Source organism: Oxyura jamaicensis, chromosome 6, assembly GCF_011077185.1.
Source record: "Oxyura jamaicensis isolate SHBP4307 breed ruddy duck chromosome 6, BPBGC_Ojam_1.0, whole genome shotgun sequence".
Taxonomy (NCBI): Eukaryota; Metazoa; Chordata; class Aves; order Anseriformes; family Anatidae; genus Oxyura; species Oxyura jamaicensis.
The window spans coordinates 7,171,667-7,188,739 of record NC_048898.1 but is presented as its reverse complement, the minus strand read 5'-3'; the positions used below and the strand labels follow the sequence as shown (position 1 = coordinate 7,188,739).

The following is a 17,073-nucleotide window of genomic DNA, read 5'->3' as shown; positions in this document are numbered from 1 at the left end:
CTGACTGATTTTGACTTAGTTGTTCATAGAATATACGTGTGTGCACATGTGTAAAAGACAGAAGGGGGGAATATTACTTGTCTTGTAATGGAAAGATTAGATTTCTGTTTCCCCATGCATTTTTAGTGTGCTTACAGAGTTTCATGAAACAGAGCTCCCCGAGCAGGGCTTGGGGCATGCGGAAGTTGTCTGGGTGGGCAATTGCCTGGTCTGTGGATGGGAAGATCACAGTCACCATTCCGCGGTGCACGGTGTTGATGGTAGGGACTAGATCTCTCCTGGCCTTTCAGGTGGATGCCACCTCCTGCTGAAGGCAGCCTGACCATCTCAAAGGTAGGTTGCCAGCATGAACTTCCTTGTCAGAAATGCTCATGGTCAGTTTTTGCATCCACCTGCCAAGTAGGAACGTGCTGTCAGTTACCGGAGGCATGCCAGGGCAGGCTGTCCCTCCTGGAGGCTCCAAGCATCCCTTAGCAGAGCATCCTGCAAAAGAGCAACTGAATGCTGCGGGCAGGGCGTGCTGCGGGACTGCTGTGAGGGACTGCAGGATGCTCCTCTGGCTTGCAGGATCCTTTACCAGAATACAGAAACCAGGACTGCGGCTGCTGGAAACACACACCTGAAGTGTCTTTGAGAGCTTTGAGCTAGCTCCCTGATGGTCTGACTTCTTGCTCTGGTTTCATCTGAGTTCCTTTGTTTTCAGCGTTACTGATCTGTTAGCAGAGCTGCTATATAACAGAGTATAAGGCAAGCCTCTGATGTCAAAAGTGGCCACCACTTGCATTTGTGAGAGGTGTTGATGGCCAGCAGGGTTGGGACAAGAGCAGGATCTCTTGAACAGCCCTCCTGAAGTCACTGATTCAGCTCTGAGGCACAGCAGGGCCTGCTCATTATAGAGTACATTTTTTTATTGAGAACTGTCATACCAATTTTATGCCAAATCAAGGGTTTGATTGATCCCTATTGTAACTCCACTGAATTCAGTCAAGCTCTATGAGTCATGAATTTAGCTCTTTCTCAGTAGAGAATATGTAGTTGTTCTTTGAGACTGTTTTGGTGAACCTCTAAATCTTCCAATGTACATCCAGCAAAGCATGTAAGCACACACACGTGGAAAGTATGTGCAAAATCACGGAGGAAGGAATTGGACTACATCTGTAGTAAAACAACATTATCAATCTCTTTCACCTGACATCCCTGTTCATATTATACAGCAGGACTTCAAGCATTTAGCCAAAAATATGCACAGTTTTCAGATACCCATTACTTGCCCTGGAAGCTGAACTGTGCCCTGGGGAATGGCTTGTCTTGATGGCAGTGGGGAGGTTCTGGGGGGTGAGACAGCAAGCCCACCCCTGCTCACTGCCACTCAGGAGTACCTCCAAACCTCAGTAAAAACATGCTGCAGTCCCTGCACTTATGGCTAATACCCTTTCTTTTGTGCCCTCTTTTCATTGCACATTCTTCTGATGTACCTCGTCCAACCTACATTTCCCTCTTCCATGCCTGGTCTGGGAACTTAATGAACTTTGCAGCACCTTTTCCTCATGCTTTTCCTTGATTAGGAGAATGGTTTGTTCCTGGCTAGGTGCTTCTGTTTTCATTAGTTCATACTGTTTCATTAATTCCAAGTGGACATTATGATGTCTGTTACATGGCCATCTTTCAGTCCTGCTTTTTCTAGCATTCCAGCAAACATCTTGCAAGATCCCTCACCAGCTCCATGGTGCCAAATCCCTGATCATACATTTTATCAAGGCTCCCACATGCTGTCCCTCGGGTAAAAGTTGAGTTGCTTATTTTTTCCTACCTTAATTTTTCCTATCATCTTCTGCAGTGAGAGTAAGCACACTGTAAATGTTTCTCTCCATTGTATCTGTTGATAAGAAAATCTTAGGGCTAGCTTATGTAAAATCTGCGGAAACCTCCTCCTACTTCTCACTCACCTGCCTCTCTTCTTAGCAAGATTTTAGTCTTGGGAAGGTTTAAATTATACAACTCCAAGCCCAGGGGGACAATGGTAAAGGGTTTCTGCAAGTCACTCTCTTCAAACACTGAACTTTATTTTAAAATAAATAAAAGGCCTAGTTTCCCTACCACCCTCTGCCTTTGAGCCCTGCAAAATGCCTGCCCAGAAGCTGATGCAATTTTCTGGGGCTCACCCTTCCAAGCAGACCTGAAGAAGCAGAGTACACATCCTCACAGAGATGAGCGTAGGGCTCTTGTCCTGACAAAAAATGCAGTGTTCCGTCTCTCACAGCTCTTCTCCCTTCCCTTCTATGAGCCAGCCAACACCTGTTGGGCCACAACGAATATAACTGCAAGCATGCTGGAGAAAGCCTGACACTGCTGCAGTGTTGTGTGCAAGGAGCTTGCACGCTCCGTGGACTTGCTCCATCGAGCTGTTAATGCAAAACATTTTCCAGAGGTGACCGGCGTGCCCCTCGCTGGCTACAAGTGTGGGCTAACAAGGGTTAACCGCTCTCTGTCCGGCCCCCTCCTCCTCTGTGCGTTTCTGTCAAAGACCTACTCCCTGGCCAGCCAGGGCTGGGATTAGGCTGTTAGCCGGCGGGGCTGGCGGACACCCTGTGCAGGACTCAAGCCCCGCTGTCTGGAGGCAGCACACGCGGGCGTCGTGCAGCCCTCCTGAAGGAGCTCCGGACCTGGAACAGCAGCAGGCAGGGGCTGGAAGATTTCAAAGATTCTGCAAGTCTAAAATAATCTTTGAAAAGCCCCAACCTAACAAAATATAAAAACTCTTTTTTTTTCTTTTTTTTTTTTCTTTTTTTTTTTTCCTGAAAGACTGCAAGCATTTTAGTTACAATGACTGTTCAGGAGCCATATGGAAAAATCAGTTCTGTCCTGTTAAACTGGTTGCACAGTTGCGGTTTTCATCTGTCTACAGAGATCTGAAAAGTCTATGTTGTTTTACTGTATGCTTTTTCAGCAAAGAAAGCAAGTGGTCTGGGGATCATCTGGCCAGAAACACAAAAGGTAAGCAGAGCGTTTTTTGTGTAATGTGTTTCAGAAGTCTAGGAGTCCACTGTTTGTGTAACTGAGTGAAATCAGCCTTCAGGATGATGCTCTCTTTGGGGTAAGCTGATTATAGGTTGGTCAGTCGCCTGGTTCGTTCGTTTTCCTGGACAAGAAAAGCTGAGCTGCCCTGGTGTCAGTGTGGTTTGTGAGATCCTGTCACTCAAGCAGCAGGTAGACTTTTTAAAAAAATCATCTCTGAAGTACAAGAAACACGGATTGCGTATCCACTGTCAAAGGTAAAGTAAAATATTTGGAGTTACATATTTGATGTGTAGAGCTATATTTTCAATACAAGAATAACAAAGTGGCAGAGAACCGACTCAGATTCATAAGGAAAACTGATAAAAAATATTAAAAACTGGTATCTTCTCAACAATGCTTTTGACTTGTTTGGATTGTTGTTTAGTCTTACATTCAGCCAGGTGCTAAGAATATCACAGACCTTTTGAAAGAGGAAAGGAATATTCTAATTATTAGGATGTTAAGTAAGACACTCAGATGATCTGGGAGTGATACTTCTAATAATCTCAGTGATTCTGAAGATATACAATTCGGGAATCACTGATAAAAACTCTTGTACATAGAAGTCTACATTGTATTCAGTACTACATTTAAACATGCAGATCTTGAATGGATTTATAACAGAACTGGCTCTCGTATAGACTCATTTATGTGAATTGTAGTGATCAGCAGCTCTGCTGAGTTGTGGATGGAGTGCTGAAGTCAAAAGCACCTTGCAGACACTGAGAGGAAAGGGCTGATCTCAAACAAGTAAAAATACAAAGTATTGAACCTTTGTCTTTTATGGTCTCTTCATCATTGACTGACAATCAGATTCAAGCAGGATCTTTACTCTTTCTTGCTGCTTGTAAAATACAAACTACTTTTCCCATAAAGGGATATTGCTCACAGAGCTCCCTCTGCTTTCGAAATCCCTGAGCTACAGCTGTCACCTGTTTTTAAAGGTCTATTCCCTTCTCTAAAGCCTTTCCCACTTATGCCTTTTCCCCTTTCTGAAGGAGGATGTGGCAGAGAGAAGAGGTTGCAAGGATAATCAACAATCTCACATAACAGTGTACTGTCAAAATTTTGTCTGAACTGGAGCCCCCTGTGTAGTTCTGTACAATGTACAAAGAACAGTTCAAATAACATAAGCATTTTCATAGGTGAGCTCTGGAAGTGTTTGAGCAGTGTATTTTTGTTTCATAGATTTGAAGCTGATAATAAAGCCTCTTGACAAAAGCAGGTGGGCATATATGATTTCTGAAACCCAGTAAGGGTGAATACCATAGAGCTGTTACAGTTCCCGTGAGCAGCAAATGCTGCGATGGTCTGGAAGTGATGCAGGTATGAGAAATGTTTAATTCACAATCTCAATGATTTATGCAGCTTCCCAAACAGCAAGACAGTTATCTTCCAAATTAGATGCACACAACTTAAAAAATCAATTTAGAACCAATGTAGGGCTACTTATCCAGGATCTGCCACTTTTCGTCAAACAAGATCTCACCCAACTCTGAATAACTTGTTTTCATCTTCCTTACATACCCCTATAGTCGTGAGATGTACAGTCTGTATGAAAAAAACTCAATGACCTCTGACAGAAAGCATGCTTGGGATAGTGGCCGCCTATGACTTTCAAAATAAGTTCCATTACAAATAACCTGGCTTTGAATTTAGTAAATAAATATTATAAACCAGGAAAAATATTAATCTCCATTCATTCCATCAGCAATGAAGTTTTTCTTTTTTGCATGATATTGCATTTGTGCTACCTTGACTATGTATATATATATGTATGTAATCCTATAATTAAAGACTTGATAGCAGCCTTCTGCCATTAAATCTTTGCAGTGAGATCTGAGAAATCTCTCTCTGCAAATTAAAAGCAATTCAGCAAAGTGGAGACTGGCTGTTTGAATGCCTGGCTTGCTGTGATTATGATCAATATCACTAATGGAACAAAAAGAGAAGGTCACTGATTTTCTCCCTCAAGACAGCGGCTTACATTCACTTCCGTCATTTCGCTTTGCAGTACTGAAGATGTCTTGGTGCTGGTTTTATCTGCCTCTCTGTCTTCTCATGGCTGCTTGTTTGTGCCTTTCCATTAAAGCACCCACCAGCAGCTCACAACAGAGCTTCAAGAGCAACCTCTTCAACTTCTACCACTCTCTGATTCTTGCCGATGGCAAGGAAACCACAATTCACCTGCTGAAGGATATCCCTAAAAGGTAAGAGCAAGTCAGTCACTCCTCAGGTACTTCCCTTCCCCATTACACCAGTAGCTGCACGCTACCAGAACAAGTCAAGAGCCTGCAGAGCTCCATCAGCATCTGCTGGATTTCCTGAGACACACCGTGCTCCATTTCTGTGCAGCTCAAAGCGTCCCAACATTTGTTGTTATTCTGCCCAGTCTGGAGACCGCCTAAGACAAATTTCAGGTTCACATGTGCACTGCAAGCAGCTTTCTGTGGTGGTACAGAACTGAGGGCTCCAACAGCAAACAGCTGTCACATAAACAAGCTGGCTTCAGAACCACAGACACATCATCCTTCCTACATGGGCTGTAAAAGACAATTTTACCCAACTAGCTACCCCAAAAATCAGTAGAACATGTATACAGACTTCTCTTATTAGAAAAAGGTCTGTCAGCACCCTGCATGCTAGAAATGTTTTAGCTGAGTGAAGCTATTGCTCACTAAGATCAAGTTTGCTTTGTACGTGGAAATTCCGGATTCCTCACTTCCCTGAAATAGCTGCAAAATTTGGGACCCTATCTAAATATTAGCACTGGCACTGCACATTAGGCAGGAAAGGCTAACTGATCTGCCTGTTTAAGAAGAGAGGCACTTCAAGTGGTTTAATCAGAATCCTCTGAACAGTGACCAGCATGTACAGATTCTGATGTACATCTGAGCAGAGCAGCCATGGAGCAGAGGATGAGCCAGATGGTTTGGTCTTGATACACCCTGCACAGACTGGAACATGGCACGTTACATAACGCGATGATGCTCACAGGAGTGAAACTAGAAGTTATCCTTTTTGAAGGGAAATAGGTATTTAATCTAAGGGTGAATTTTGCTGTAGTATTGTGGCATAACATTAAGATTTCTACTAGGAATAAAAAAAAAAAAAAACACTTTAGTTTAGCATGATCAAGTAGGAACCTTATGAAACTTAAAGTCATCCAAGAAGGAAATCAGATGGCAAGATTTGGCTTAAAAGACTTGAGAACGTGGAGCTGTTTCCAGTGAAAGTTAACTCCAGACCAGTAGCCACATCCTGAAAGCAAGCCAGACCTTTAGGCTGACATAATCCATCCATAATGGATGGGCTTGTCTCGCCAACAAACAAACAAAATTACAACTGCCTACATTTAACTGCAGAGTGAGTGACCGAAGTCCAAATATTTCTGTGGCTGTACACTGTCAACATTTACGGAAACAAAAGAAAAAAAGACCAGAAGAGTGAGACAGGAAGCTAGGCTTTACTGTAAATAAGCAGGAATAAGAAATTTACTGAGTAGACTGATGCCCCTTGGTACTATTAACACACAGCAGCCTCTGTCACAAAAGGAAGTTAGTCACAAAAGGAAGTTAGAATAGAACTGTTTGCAACTGCCATTGATACCTGATGATCTCCAGGACTGGCTAAAACTACTCTATCTTCATCTTATACAGATGAAGTCCTAGATATTCAAGCAGATATGAGCAAACTCAGAGCTTTCGCAGAACTCCAGACAGGAGATTTGGGAGGAAAGTGTACCAAATTGCCAGAGTTAGCCAACAAGTGCTTATCTATAAGGCAGCTTCCAAAATAACCAGGTAAGTATTGAGATATGCTATTCATCTGAAGCATAATAAAACTCTGGGGAAAAATACTGCCTGTGGTATGTGGACAAGACTTCCAGCAACTATCAACTATTTATGAATTAGAAAAAAGCACAGCATATGTTCTTCCCACAGCTGAAAGGTTCAGACATCCTGCAACTGAGAGGCATCCTGCTGTTGATGCACCTCAAATGGAAGCCTAAATCTCTACCCACAATGGAGTGACCACATCAGAAGGGACACTTAGTAGTAGACTTGAGTTTCATGAAGCTTTCACTCCACTTCTAATCCACGTTTACAGGTACTACTTTGTTCTGGAGGAAGGCAGAGCCCTGGCACCTTTCTCAATAACAGTGACCCCCTGCGATGTTCCCATTGACTGGAGCATACTTGTGCACAAGGCTTCAGCGAGCTTCCCTGGAAAAGGAGCACAAGGTAAGACCTTCAGCCTACCTGAGCAGAGAGAGAGAAAGATTAAGTTACTTATAAGGAGTGTTGTTTCAGAAAGTTTGCCACAAGCTTAAACATCTCTAAACTCTACCATGGAGAAGACATCCATGTCTCCATAGGTGATATTTGCAGTCCATGGGATTTTGCCATCAGTTCAAGTAAATTAGAGATCACATCTATAAAAATCAAAATCTCAGGGTCATATTTGGAACCACACTGGGTGTTTCTGGCACCACAAACACGGATCAGCTTTGTGAACTGTTTGCTCTTTCCCCATCTTCCATCTGTAATCTTGCCTTCTGTGACAAAGCTAAGCTGATAGCAGCAACATTATCACATTGCAAAACACACTGCTCATAGCCCTGGATCTCAATGAGTTTTTAAAACCACCTTCCTCTTAAGGAAATCTTGCTACACAGCATTATCCAGACAGGCTTTCCAGTCAGCCCAGCCAGAGGGAAGAGCTGTCTCAGATGTTTCTCTGTGGTTTAGGCCACCTGAACCAGTCATGGTTTATCTACCAGTGATGTGCAGAAGATTTAGCCATTTGATTTTCCAAGAGTATTTACCATGGCAGTGGGCATTATCCTGACCTTAGCCTACGAGGAAATTCCATTTTTTTTTTTTTTTTTATGATTTCTGGAATAAATTCTTTAAAAAACTAAGATCTGAAAGCTGCCACTAACAAGTTCTTCCCTGTCAGGCAGGTAAGCCCAGCTGAGGAGTTGAAATACTGTTCTTTTAGAAGTGATGTTTTTCCTCCTCATAGGAGACAGGCACAAAACTAAAATAAACTCCTTTCACAGAAAATTAGTCTCCTTGAAGAAAAATACCTAAATAAAAAGCTAGTGGAAGAGGAAAATTGTAGGTGCATCAGGCAGAATAAAGTTCAACCTTGTGCAAGCTGTGGTTTTATAATTAGTCTTTTTGAAAACCGTTCCACAACTGCACTGTTAAAATAAAAGCCACACAATTTTTCTTTTAATAAATTGCCAGTAGCAAAAAGCATCTTTAGCTATAATTATTTTCAGGAAGGTAGAAAGTAGGATGTTCCCTGACACAAACAAGGAAACCTAAGCAATGTGCTTTGACATCTATGAAAGCAAACGTTACAGGTCTGCTTTTTGCTTGCAGGTGACCACGACACACAAGATGTCTCAAAAGCCCAGAAGGCTCCAAGCTTTGTGTCGACCATTTTCAACTACAAGGGAAATTCTGTAGAGACTTACATGGGCATGTCTTCTCATTCTGCCCTCTACATGCTGGAGTTCTTATCCACCGAGCGTGATACACACATCACCGTGTACCTAACAACTGACACAACATCTGGGCACCTCTATCCAGAGCTGCCACTGGATCCACGCTTAGATGTGATTGGCATTGGCCATACAACAGTGACTCTGACCTGGAAACACAGTCCCTCTGTCTTGCAACATAGAGAAAACATACAGTACTGTCTCCTAGTTAATGAAAAGCACAATTATAAGAGCTTGTGTGCTGCTGAGACTGCAATCAGATCCTCCGGAATGAAACTGCCAGCTACATCAGCTTTGTCTCTCTCTCCGTACCTTCTTGAGCCACAGCAGGTGATGATATTGTCCAACAGTGAGCTGAGCATCATCAACAGAGTGAGCAGTGGAGAAGTCAGGCAGATATGCATGGGTACCAAGAACACTTACACTGTGCCCAATCTCAGTCCCAGCACTCAGTATTATTTTGACATTTTTGTTGTTAATCTCCTCACAAACGCCAGCATTGCTTACACTGGGACGTTTGCAAGAACTCTGGAAGAACCTGAACCTAAGGTGATGGAGCTGAAAGATGGGAAGGTGATTCAGGTTGTCCTGGATGGAAAACAGCAAAAATTCCACACACTGCAGTACCAAGCGAGGCACAAGAAAATACAATTTACCTTTCAGTTGTGTCGTGGTCAAGTACGGGTTCACATAACAAAGAATGGTAAAACAGTGGCGTCAGAAAACATTTTGGGACTGAGGTATTTGTCACTGAAGGGAAAGCTGCTGGACACATACCTGGTGCAGCTGAGGTCCACAGAGGAATCCAACTCTTCTGTGAAAGTACAGGTCTCCTCTCAATTCAACAAGCCCTTATTCCCACTTCTTCCAGAAAGCTTAAAAATCAAGTCTTTCAGCAAACTGAGAACCTGCAATTCCATCACCATCGCCTGGCTAGGAACACAAGAGCAAAGCAAGTACTGCGTGTACAAGAAAAGGATTGAAGAAGATCAAGTGTGGATGGAACTGCGGAGCACAGACAGGTGCTCCGGACCTGAATCTCGGCACAAGTCAGAGAAAGTGCTGTGCAAGTATTTCTATGATGTCAATCTCCAGCGAGCTGTCACCACCGAGACCATCAAAGGGCTGGATGCTGGGACGCTTTACTTGTTTGATGTTTATCTCATCGGGCCATCTGGCATCCCTGTCAGATATCACAGCAAAGTTGTGAAGACCAGGAAAAAATGCTGAAGGTTGTTCACAAAATGTTTTGGAATCAACGAAGACTTATCAAAACCTATGCCAATCCATGCCATAGCCTGTACAGTTTAATACATGTTGACAAAAAATCTAAACCTGTGAGATTCTGCAGAAGAACGACCTTAGGTTAGACCATTACGCTTACTTGTGCATCTTCTCCTGCCTAAGTTTTTCTCAGCTGTCCCATTCACATAACAAAAACAAACTTGAAATAAATCCACATACATGGAAATAAAGCACCCACGAGAAATAGATCAGTTACCTAAAATGCTTCTGAAATCCAATACAAAAGTGATGGGAAATGCCTCTCAAGGAGCACACATCATTATTGCTGAAGTCCTACAGAGTTTTCCACTACATATAACTCCATCAGTTAATGAAGAACTGAGGGACCCCAGAAGTCAAACTGTTTTTGAGAAATCAAACTTCCCTGCTGCTTGAACAGTTTGCAGGGATGGAGACGAAAAGAAAAAAAAGCCGCAGAACTAGTGTCAAGCTGCAACAGCTCTACAGCTCAAGTAGCACAGGCTGAAATACTTTCCCTACCGCCTGCATGTTTTCTTGGTTTTCACTTCTAGAGAGAAACTGTGCTTGGTGACAAAACTCAGGCCAGGAACTGATTCTGCATCCAATTTTGCTGGGGAGTATACAGATACAGTGCTGTGCTGCTACCCATTGAGGAAAGGAATAAGTCAGGAATCCTGCCATTTCCTTACCAGTAAGGAAAGGTGTTGTTTTTTTTCTCCAATCTACAGCTTCTGATACCGAGGCCATGTCTACTCCTGTGTGACTCCTGAGCATGATATACTTGCTCTTCACATTCCCAATCCACTCTATACCCATGTGTTGCTTTAGCAAAAAGTAAATGTGGTTTTCCTTGTAGATATCATGGAGGGAAAAATACTTGTAGTAAAAAGCCTGATAAACATTTCTTTGTCGTTTTTGTTTCCTTGATTACCTTCCTTAGATGACACGTGGAAGTACAAAAAATACTTGAAGAAATGAAGTCTTGATAAAAAGCTTATCCTAAATTTCAATTATCAGCAGAAAATATTTTGCAAATAGGTCTGGAATTTACATATATAGAAATATGTCACTGACCCAGTGGTTGCCAGAGAACTCTTGCCTGCTGCAACCCTTTTCTCTGCAATTACATTGAGCAAAGTTATAAATAATTCCATTATTGTACATTTCAGAAGTTCACTTGCAATCTGTGATCTTCAAGGTTGTAGTTTACTCTGAATAATTACCTGCAAGCATGCCTGGAGGCACTTGGTAAGGACTGAATCAGTCTTCTGTGCATTCACATATGATTATGTATTTCCTGCTCCAAAGACTCCATAACATTGTGCTAAAGGGGCAGGTTGCCCAGCCCTTGCAGGGCACACGCTGTACCTTAGCAGTCTCATTCCCAGAAGAAGGGTTCTGGCCTTCCCATGGGATCAGCTGCAGTATCTGGGCTTTAGCTAGGCTTTAAATTCCTGCGGGCACTATTCTAGATGGAGCAGTTCCATGGCAGGAGCCATGTGCTGTGACCCCCTCCATGCATTCTGCAGGCCTTTTGGCTAATTACAGGGGCTGGCAGCTGCGTCGCCTTTTCAAAGGCAAGCTTTCTCTTCATTTTACTCTAGCCCAAATGAGCCTGAGCTCAAAGAGCAACAAATCACCTCCACTTGGAAATCTTTGTGTTTTCTTCAGCCTTCCTCAGTCATTTAGATAAACTTCACTTAGATGCCCTACAAATCATTAATAACCAGAAAAATAACAGAGGAATGGGAGTAAGTATTTTTCACATAAAACATACTGTTAATTCTCTGCCCCTAACCTGTGAGAGCATTAACCCTTACTTTTGTCCTGTATACACAAGTGTCACAAACATGCCTCTGAAAGAAGACGGATGTGTTAGCACCCTGCCTGATACCAGTGCCTCTGCTGAGGAATATCCTCCATAACAGAACTGGCTTGAGACTCCTCAGCAAAACTTTGGTTAAGGGCTGCAGCCAAGAAGTCTGAAGAAAGGATCTTTATGGGAGCAGCGACAGCTGGTGCTGGGAGGGCTGACACTAGCTCCCTGCTCACAGAGGAGCTGCCAGCCCCACATCCATAAGCAAAGGCCCCAGCACACAGGAGGCACCGCTGGGCTGCAGAGAAGGCCATGCTGTGCTGTCAAAACCCCTTGCCTCTGTTTCAAGCAGAGCAGGCAACCTGCCCTCAAGGTAACAGCCTGCATTGCCCACGTGTGCAGCCAGACACAGCCTGTAACAGAGCCCAGGAGCAGTGGCAAATATTCCTCACCACTGAGCTTTCCACGGTGATTCACCTGGGTGCACCAGGCTGCAAAGCTCTGGTGAATTCTGTCATGTCCACACTCTGCTCAGAGGCAGCCCTGGGGTGCTCTGCTTTAAGTCAGGCACCACCTCGCTCCCTGCTGCCCTGGTACTGAAGCCACAGAGGATTGTCCATAGGGAAGTCAAAGGTGCTGCCTAACACCACCGGTGCCCTCCCTACCCCTGCCAGCTGCTGTGTGCAGCTCTCAATCTGGTACCCAGAAGCTGCTCGTTCCCTTTCAAAGCTGCTTGTCATCTTCCCATCTTCTCTCCCTCCCTTTGGACTAGTGCTTGGCTACTGCAGCCTCACCATCAACACTTCCCAAGTCACATTTCCCTCCTTTCTTTTTGAGCTTTCTGCACAGTCTCTTGATGAATTTTTGGGGAATCTGTCCCGAGTTACTTAGGAAATGCAGACATCTTCACAAAGATTTCTTAAGTAAGGCTTTGCTTCTGTGGATCGCTTAAACTAAGCCCTCAACAGCTTTATCAGGCAAAAGTATTTTCCCTAGTGTTCAGTGGTTGGTCCCAGCTTGTGTACTTCCAGCTATCCTGTCTCAAGTCCTGTCACGGCTGACATCAAAGCCTGAGGTCACACATCGCTGCCCAGCATTTTTACAGGACTGCTCCCGTTTCTAAGTCACCACTCCACATGGCGAGCAGCAGTTGGGCCACCAAAACCAGACAGGACAAGTAATAACAGAAGACAGGCTTCATATCCACAACTCCTTCCCCTGGGGGCTCAAGCCTTGCAAATCACTATTTGCCTTCTGGATATGAGTCTTAAACAGTGCAATAATGAAGCACAGACTCAAAGTTTGCCATTGTGTATGCCTGTAAGCCGCAACCCTGTACAACAAGAGGCTCTTCAGCACTTTCCAGTACTTTGTACAACTGCTAGAAACCTTGAAACAACTTAAAACAGTAATAATAGCTCATCTAAGTCGGACTTCGAAGTAGATGAAGTAGACTGCTACCTAAAACCAGTCTGTCACCAGTTTCAAGGACTGATGACATTTATGAGTTTCATAATAACTGACATTAAGAATCATATTTTACCCTTCCTCTTTCTCTCATATTTAACAGCCCATGTATTCAACCCTTGTTACTTCAGGCTTCTTAACATCTGTACACATCCTTCAAAGTAGATTCAGTGGTCTCTTGTTCCCTTTCTGCTTACAAATACATCCAGGGATGCATCCACAGCTTTGAGCAAAGTATTTTCTTTCTTCATCTTCATCTCTTCGCATGGCTGTTTCTCCTCGACTGATGTCTTCCCAACCTGAATACTTGTTTCTAGCTTCAAGAACATGCTAAAAATAGCCTTGCTGTTTTGGCCCCGGGTGCTGGACTGAAATCCAGCTCACTAATTGCTTTCAAAGACATGGAGCTTGTGTTCACGTACATGTATGCATATCACCCCCATTTGGGGCTTTATTACTACTAGCTTGTGGAGGGGGGCAGGATGACGGGAGGAGAAGAGTTTATGAACCTTGGACACTGTGAAGCATCCTGGCCAAATGTGGCTTTGCACAAGGCTTAGAATTCTAGGAGTCAAGTAACATTAATACTGACAGCAAGTCCTAACCAGCGACCCCAAAATGCCAAAGGCTTTCAAGGGCTGTTAGAGCAACTGAAGCTCTCTGGCATTTAGAAAAAAAGGGTAACTCAGTAGCTGAAGACTCCTTCAGCAATGATACAAAAAATAGGTTTTATCTTCGGGGATGTAGGTGAACAATAGCTGCATAGCAAATCATTATTGTTGCCTGTTCTGCCCATTCTGGATTTGAGAAATCACCACAGTGTAACAAAGGACAGTTGGGCAAATATGTCTGCCAGCAGAACACCAGGTATTTCCTGGACACATCTGTCAGGAAATGTTAAGAAATATTGTAAGAAAAACTAAATTTACTGAAAGATGCAGACACTATGACACTCTTGCATTGCACTGTTCTGCAAGGAGCCATGAAATGCAATTCGAGGAGGAGCCTGGAGGATGCTGTACCATCCGCTGCTGGGGTGAGCTGCTGTCCCCCAGCAGCTAATGCTGTGAGGAGATGGTTGGGCATCCTGGGCTGTGAGCACAAGAGGACAGGGTTATGCTGTATAAGAGAGGCAGGAATTTGATAAGGCTTATCAGGAGCAAATATTTTCTCAAATTTAACAAGCCAAACATCTTGCTGATAAGATTAAGGCAGAAGAGACAAAAGAAACACAAGGTACTACTAGCTTTTTTCATCTACATGTTCCCAGACTTGAACGTTTAAAGCTGAAGGGCACTAAAAAAGTGATCACTGAGGAACAAAGAAAGCATAGACATTTGCTGGAAGGATTAACACCAGTGTGCCCAGTGCTCCTGAAAGTTTTGACTGCTATCACTGAAGGAGGAGTCAAGGCTCCCATGACAGAGATAGTCACAAAAGAGCACCAAGGACAGTCATATTTTATACGTTTAAATTGGTACGTTGCAGTTCGGGCATAACATACCCAGCACGTGATCCCTGGCATCCCCTGACTTCTTCTCTAGTGCTCTTTCCCTTTGTCACCGACACCACTCTTAGCATGGGCTGACCTCCCACCTGGGCTGGATGTCACACCAACACTCTGGGACACCACAGGAGACATTCACCACAGACCCCAGTTTGTCAGGTGTTGGTTCTTCAGGGATTTTGCTCACTGATTACCTGTCCTCAGGATATCCTTAGAGGATATGCTTCCAGGGACTAAGGATGCTGAGTGTCTGGCCAAAGAGCCATCCCTGGAAAACTGTACACTGCTCCTGTGCTGCTCTTACTCAGAGGAAGGTTCTCTGCAAAGCTGTTCCCCTACCTCACTCTTATCAAAGTACTTGAACAGGGCTTGTCTGCCCTGAGATGAGAGCAGATTAGACACAGGAAGCAAGCACCAGAAAGTGTTGTCCTTTTGCAGGTACTGGCACAGCAGTGACACAGGCAGGGTTCGGAGGAAGACTCATGAGTTTGAAAAGTTTTTCAGACTCGTGTAGTAATGTGCTCTGAAAGCAGAACCTGGTAGGAAAGGAGACCTTCCAAGGCAACGGTCAGGAAGGAAAAGCATGAAATATCTAAAGGTAATGAGGAAAATGTTGAGCTTGTTAGAAGCTTCTAAGAAAAGGAAGGGCCTTGCTGCAACTACATTTCACATCCTGCTCCCATTTGTTGAGCTTGTCTACTGATTCATTTCTGTCCCTGAGGTTCAGTGCCAGCATACAAACCCACTAAGTCTCTAGTATTCCTGTAGCTCGTGACTCATACAAGTAGGAGAGCTCAGCGTGCAGTCTGTACTAAGACTGCGACTAAGGAAGTACTCAGCCTCCTTTAGAGGCTTCTGCAAACAGCCACACAGAGCAGTCTTAAGGTAGAGTGCTGCAAGTCAAGGCTTTCCCATCTAACAGAAGAGTTGAATACAATAAAAACACAAAACCACCATCAACTTAGGACACAACCCATCTCTTCTGTTTCCAGTGTTCTTAGGAAGCTGAGGCTGTAGCTAAACCACATTTAGCATTCTGCTCCACAGCTCAGGTTCTCCAGCCATTTTTAAGCTCCTAGGTTAATTAATAAGTTGGAGGTCAGCCACCTGAGTGGATCCCAGTTACACGGCTGCAGAGAGGCAACTTTTCTGCCGTGTCCTCAGGGAGGGTTTGGTAAGCATATCACAGAGGCAAGCATAACTAGCAACTTGACTGGCTTCCTAGGCCTCAGCAAAGTCAGAAGGATTTGTTGCTGAGCATTGATGGTACCTGGTTAGAAAATTATTTCAGGTGAACATTTCTGCATGCAAATAACTGGCATTGTGATATACTAAGTGCATCTGTAAGATGGATAGGTGGGATCTGTAAGGCCTTCTCCTTAACCTATCTTCATAAAAACTATGCTCTAAAGAAACTGATATGACACTGGACAGTGGTATCTACAAATGTCACACCATCCCCCCAAAATGGGTGCTCTACGCAGTACTAAGAAAGGGAGAGAAAGCTTTCCACACACTCACCTAGACACACCAGGCTCCTCAACAAAGCCATACTTTCAAAACTCATTGAACTTGTCTTGGAAGAAGTTGGCCATAAACAGAGGGTGCAAAAACTTGTTATAAAAACAACAAGATATTTCTGACAGGAGATTAAGCGTACTAGTCACAGCTGAGCTTTCCATAACCTCAAACAACTGAAGCTACCAACAGACTGGTTCACACTGTTTCCATCAGGCTTGCACTGTGGGGATAACATAAGTAAGTGCAGGATGAGCAGAACTATTGCTGTTCACTGCGGTGCTGCCACCATTTACCTGCTAATGTTTCAGCCTCTGAACCCCTATAACAAACAACTTCCTTCACCTTTTCCCATTCTTAATACATAGAATCCAGGTGTACATATGAGATACAATACCCAGTTGGAAAAATGTTTTTTATAGTATCTTGAGGAGATCAACATCATTATCTGGGACCAGCTTCAAGCTTTTTAAACATGAGCTGACAGTGGAATGTCAGCCGCAGATTTATGAACGATCGCAAAAGCAGGAATAAAATTCACTTACAACAACAAGCATGAAGGCTCAAGATGTTGACTGTATACAGAGCAAGTTTTAACTTGGGGGATGGGATTATTTGGCCTTTTTCAGATTGAAGGATCCCTACCAAAGAGGAAGCCAATATTAAGCACTGACTGTGAGCAGTGCCTTTGAGGACAACAGCAATCCACAGTTACCCAGAGAGAATGACTCCTTTATCCGCAGTTCAGGGAAGGAAACAATTTTATTATTGGATTGACCTAAAAAATAATCAAAGATTTGTATTCAGGCAGTTAGTTTCATAACTGGGCCAAAACCTCTAGTTTTGTAATGTGGCACAATCCTTTGAAAGCCAGATTTCCAAAAGCACAGTGCCAGTTTCTCAGCTGAGACTGAGAAGCCACAAATT

At 43.6% G+C, this 17,073-nt stretch overlaps 1 protein-coding gene and 1 long non-coding RNA gene across 3 annotated transcripts in view; one reads left to right on the top strand and one right to left on the bottom strand.

Annotated features, from left to right (window-relative positions):
- LOC118169147 overlaps window positions 1-17,073 on the bottom strand; it is a 62,573-nt gene that overhangs the window by 29,120 nt on the left and 16,380 nt on the right. The gene's annotated exons all lie outside the window — the stretch shown is intronic.
- LOC118169146 (protein NDNF-like) lies at window positions 2,339-10,742 on the top strand. 2 transcript variants are annotated; one of them, XM_035330173.1, is made up of 5 exons: window positions 2,905-2,916; window positions 3,029-3,030; window positions 4,902-5,267; window positions 7,168-7,301; window positions 8,451-10,742. In XM_035330173.1, exons 3-5 carry the CDS (start codon window positions 4,993-4,995, stop codon window positions 9,800-9,802), a joined length of 1,761 nt encoding a protein of 586 aa, XP_035186064.1. In that variant the 5' UTR covers window positions 2,905-2,916; window positions 3,029-3,030; window positions 4,902-4,992; the 3' UTR covers window positions 9,803-10,742. The 2 variants fall into 2 exon arrangements, with proteins under 2 accessions (XP_035186065.1, XP_035186064.1); XM_035330174.1 differs by lacking the exon at window positions 3,029-3,030 and having other exon boundaries at window positions 2,339-2,994; window positions 5,072-5,267.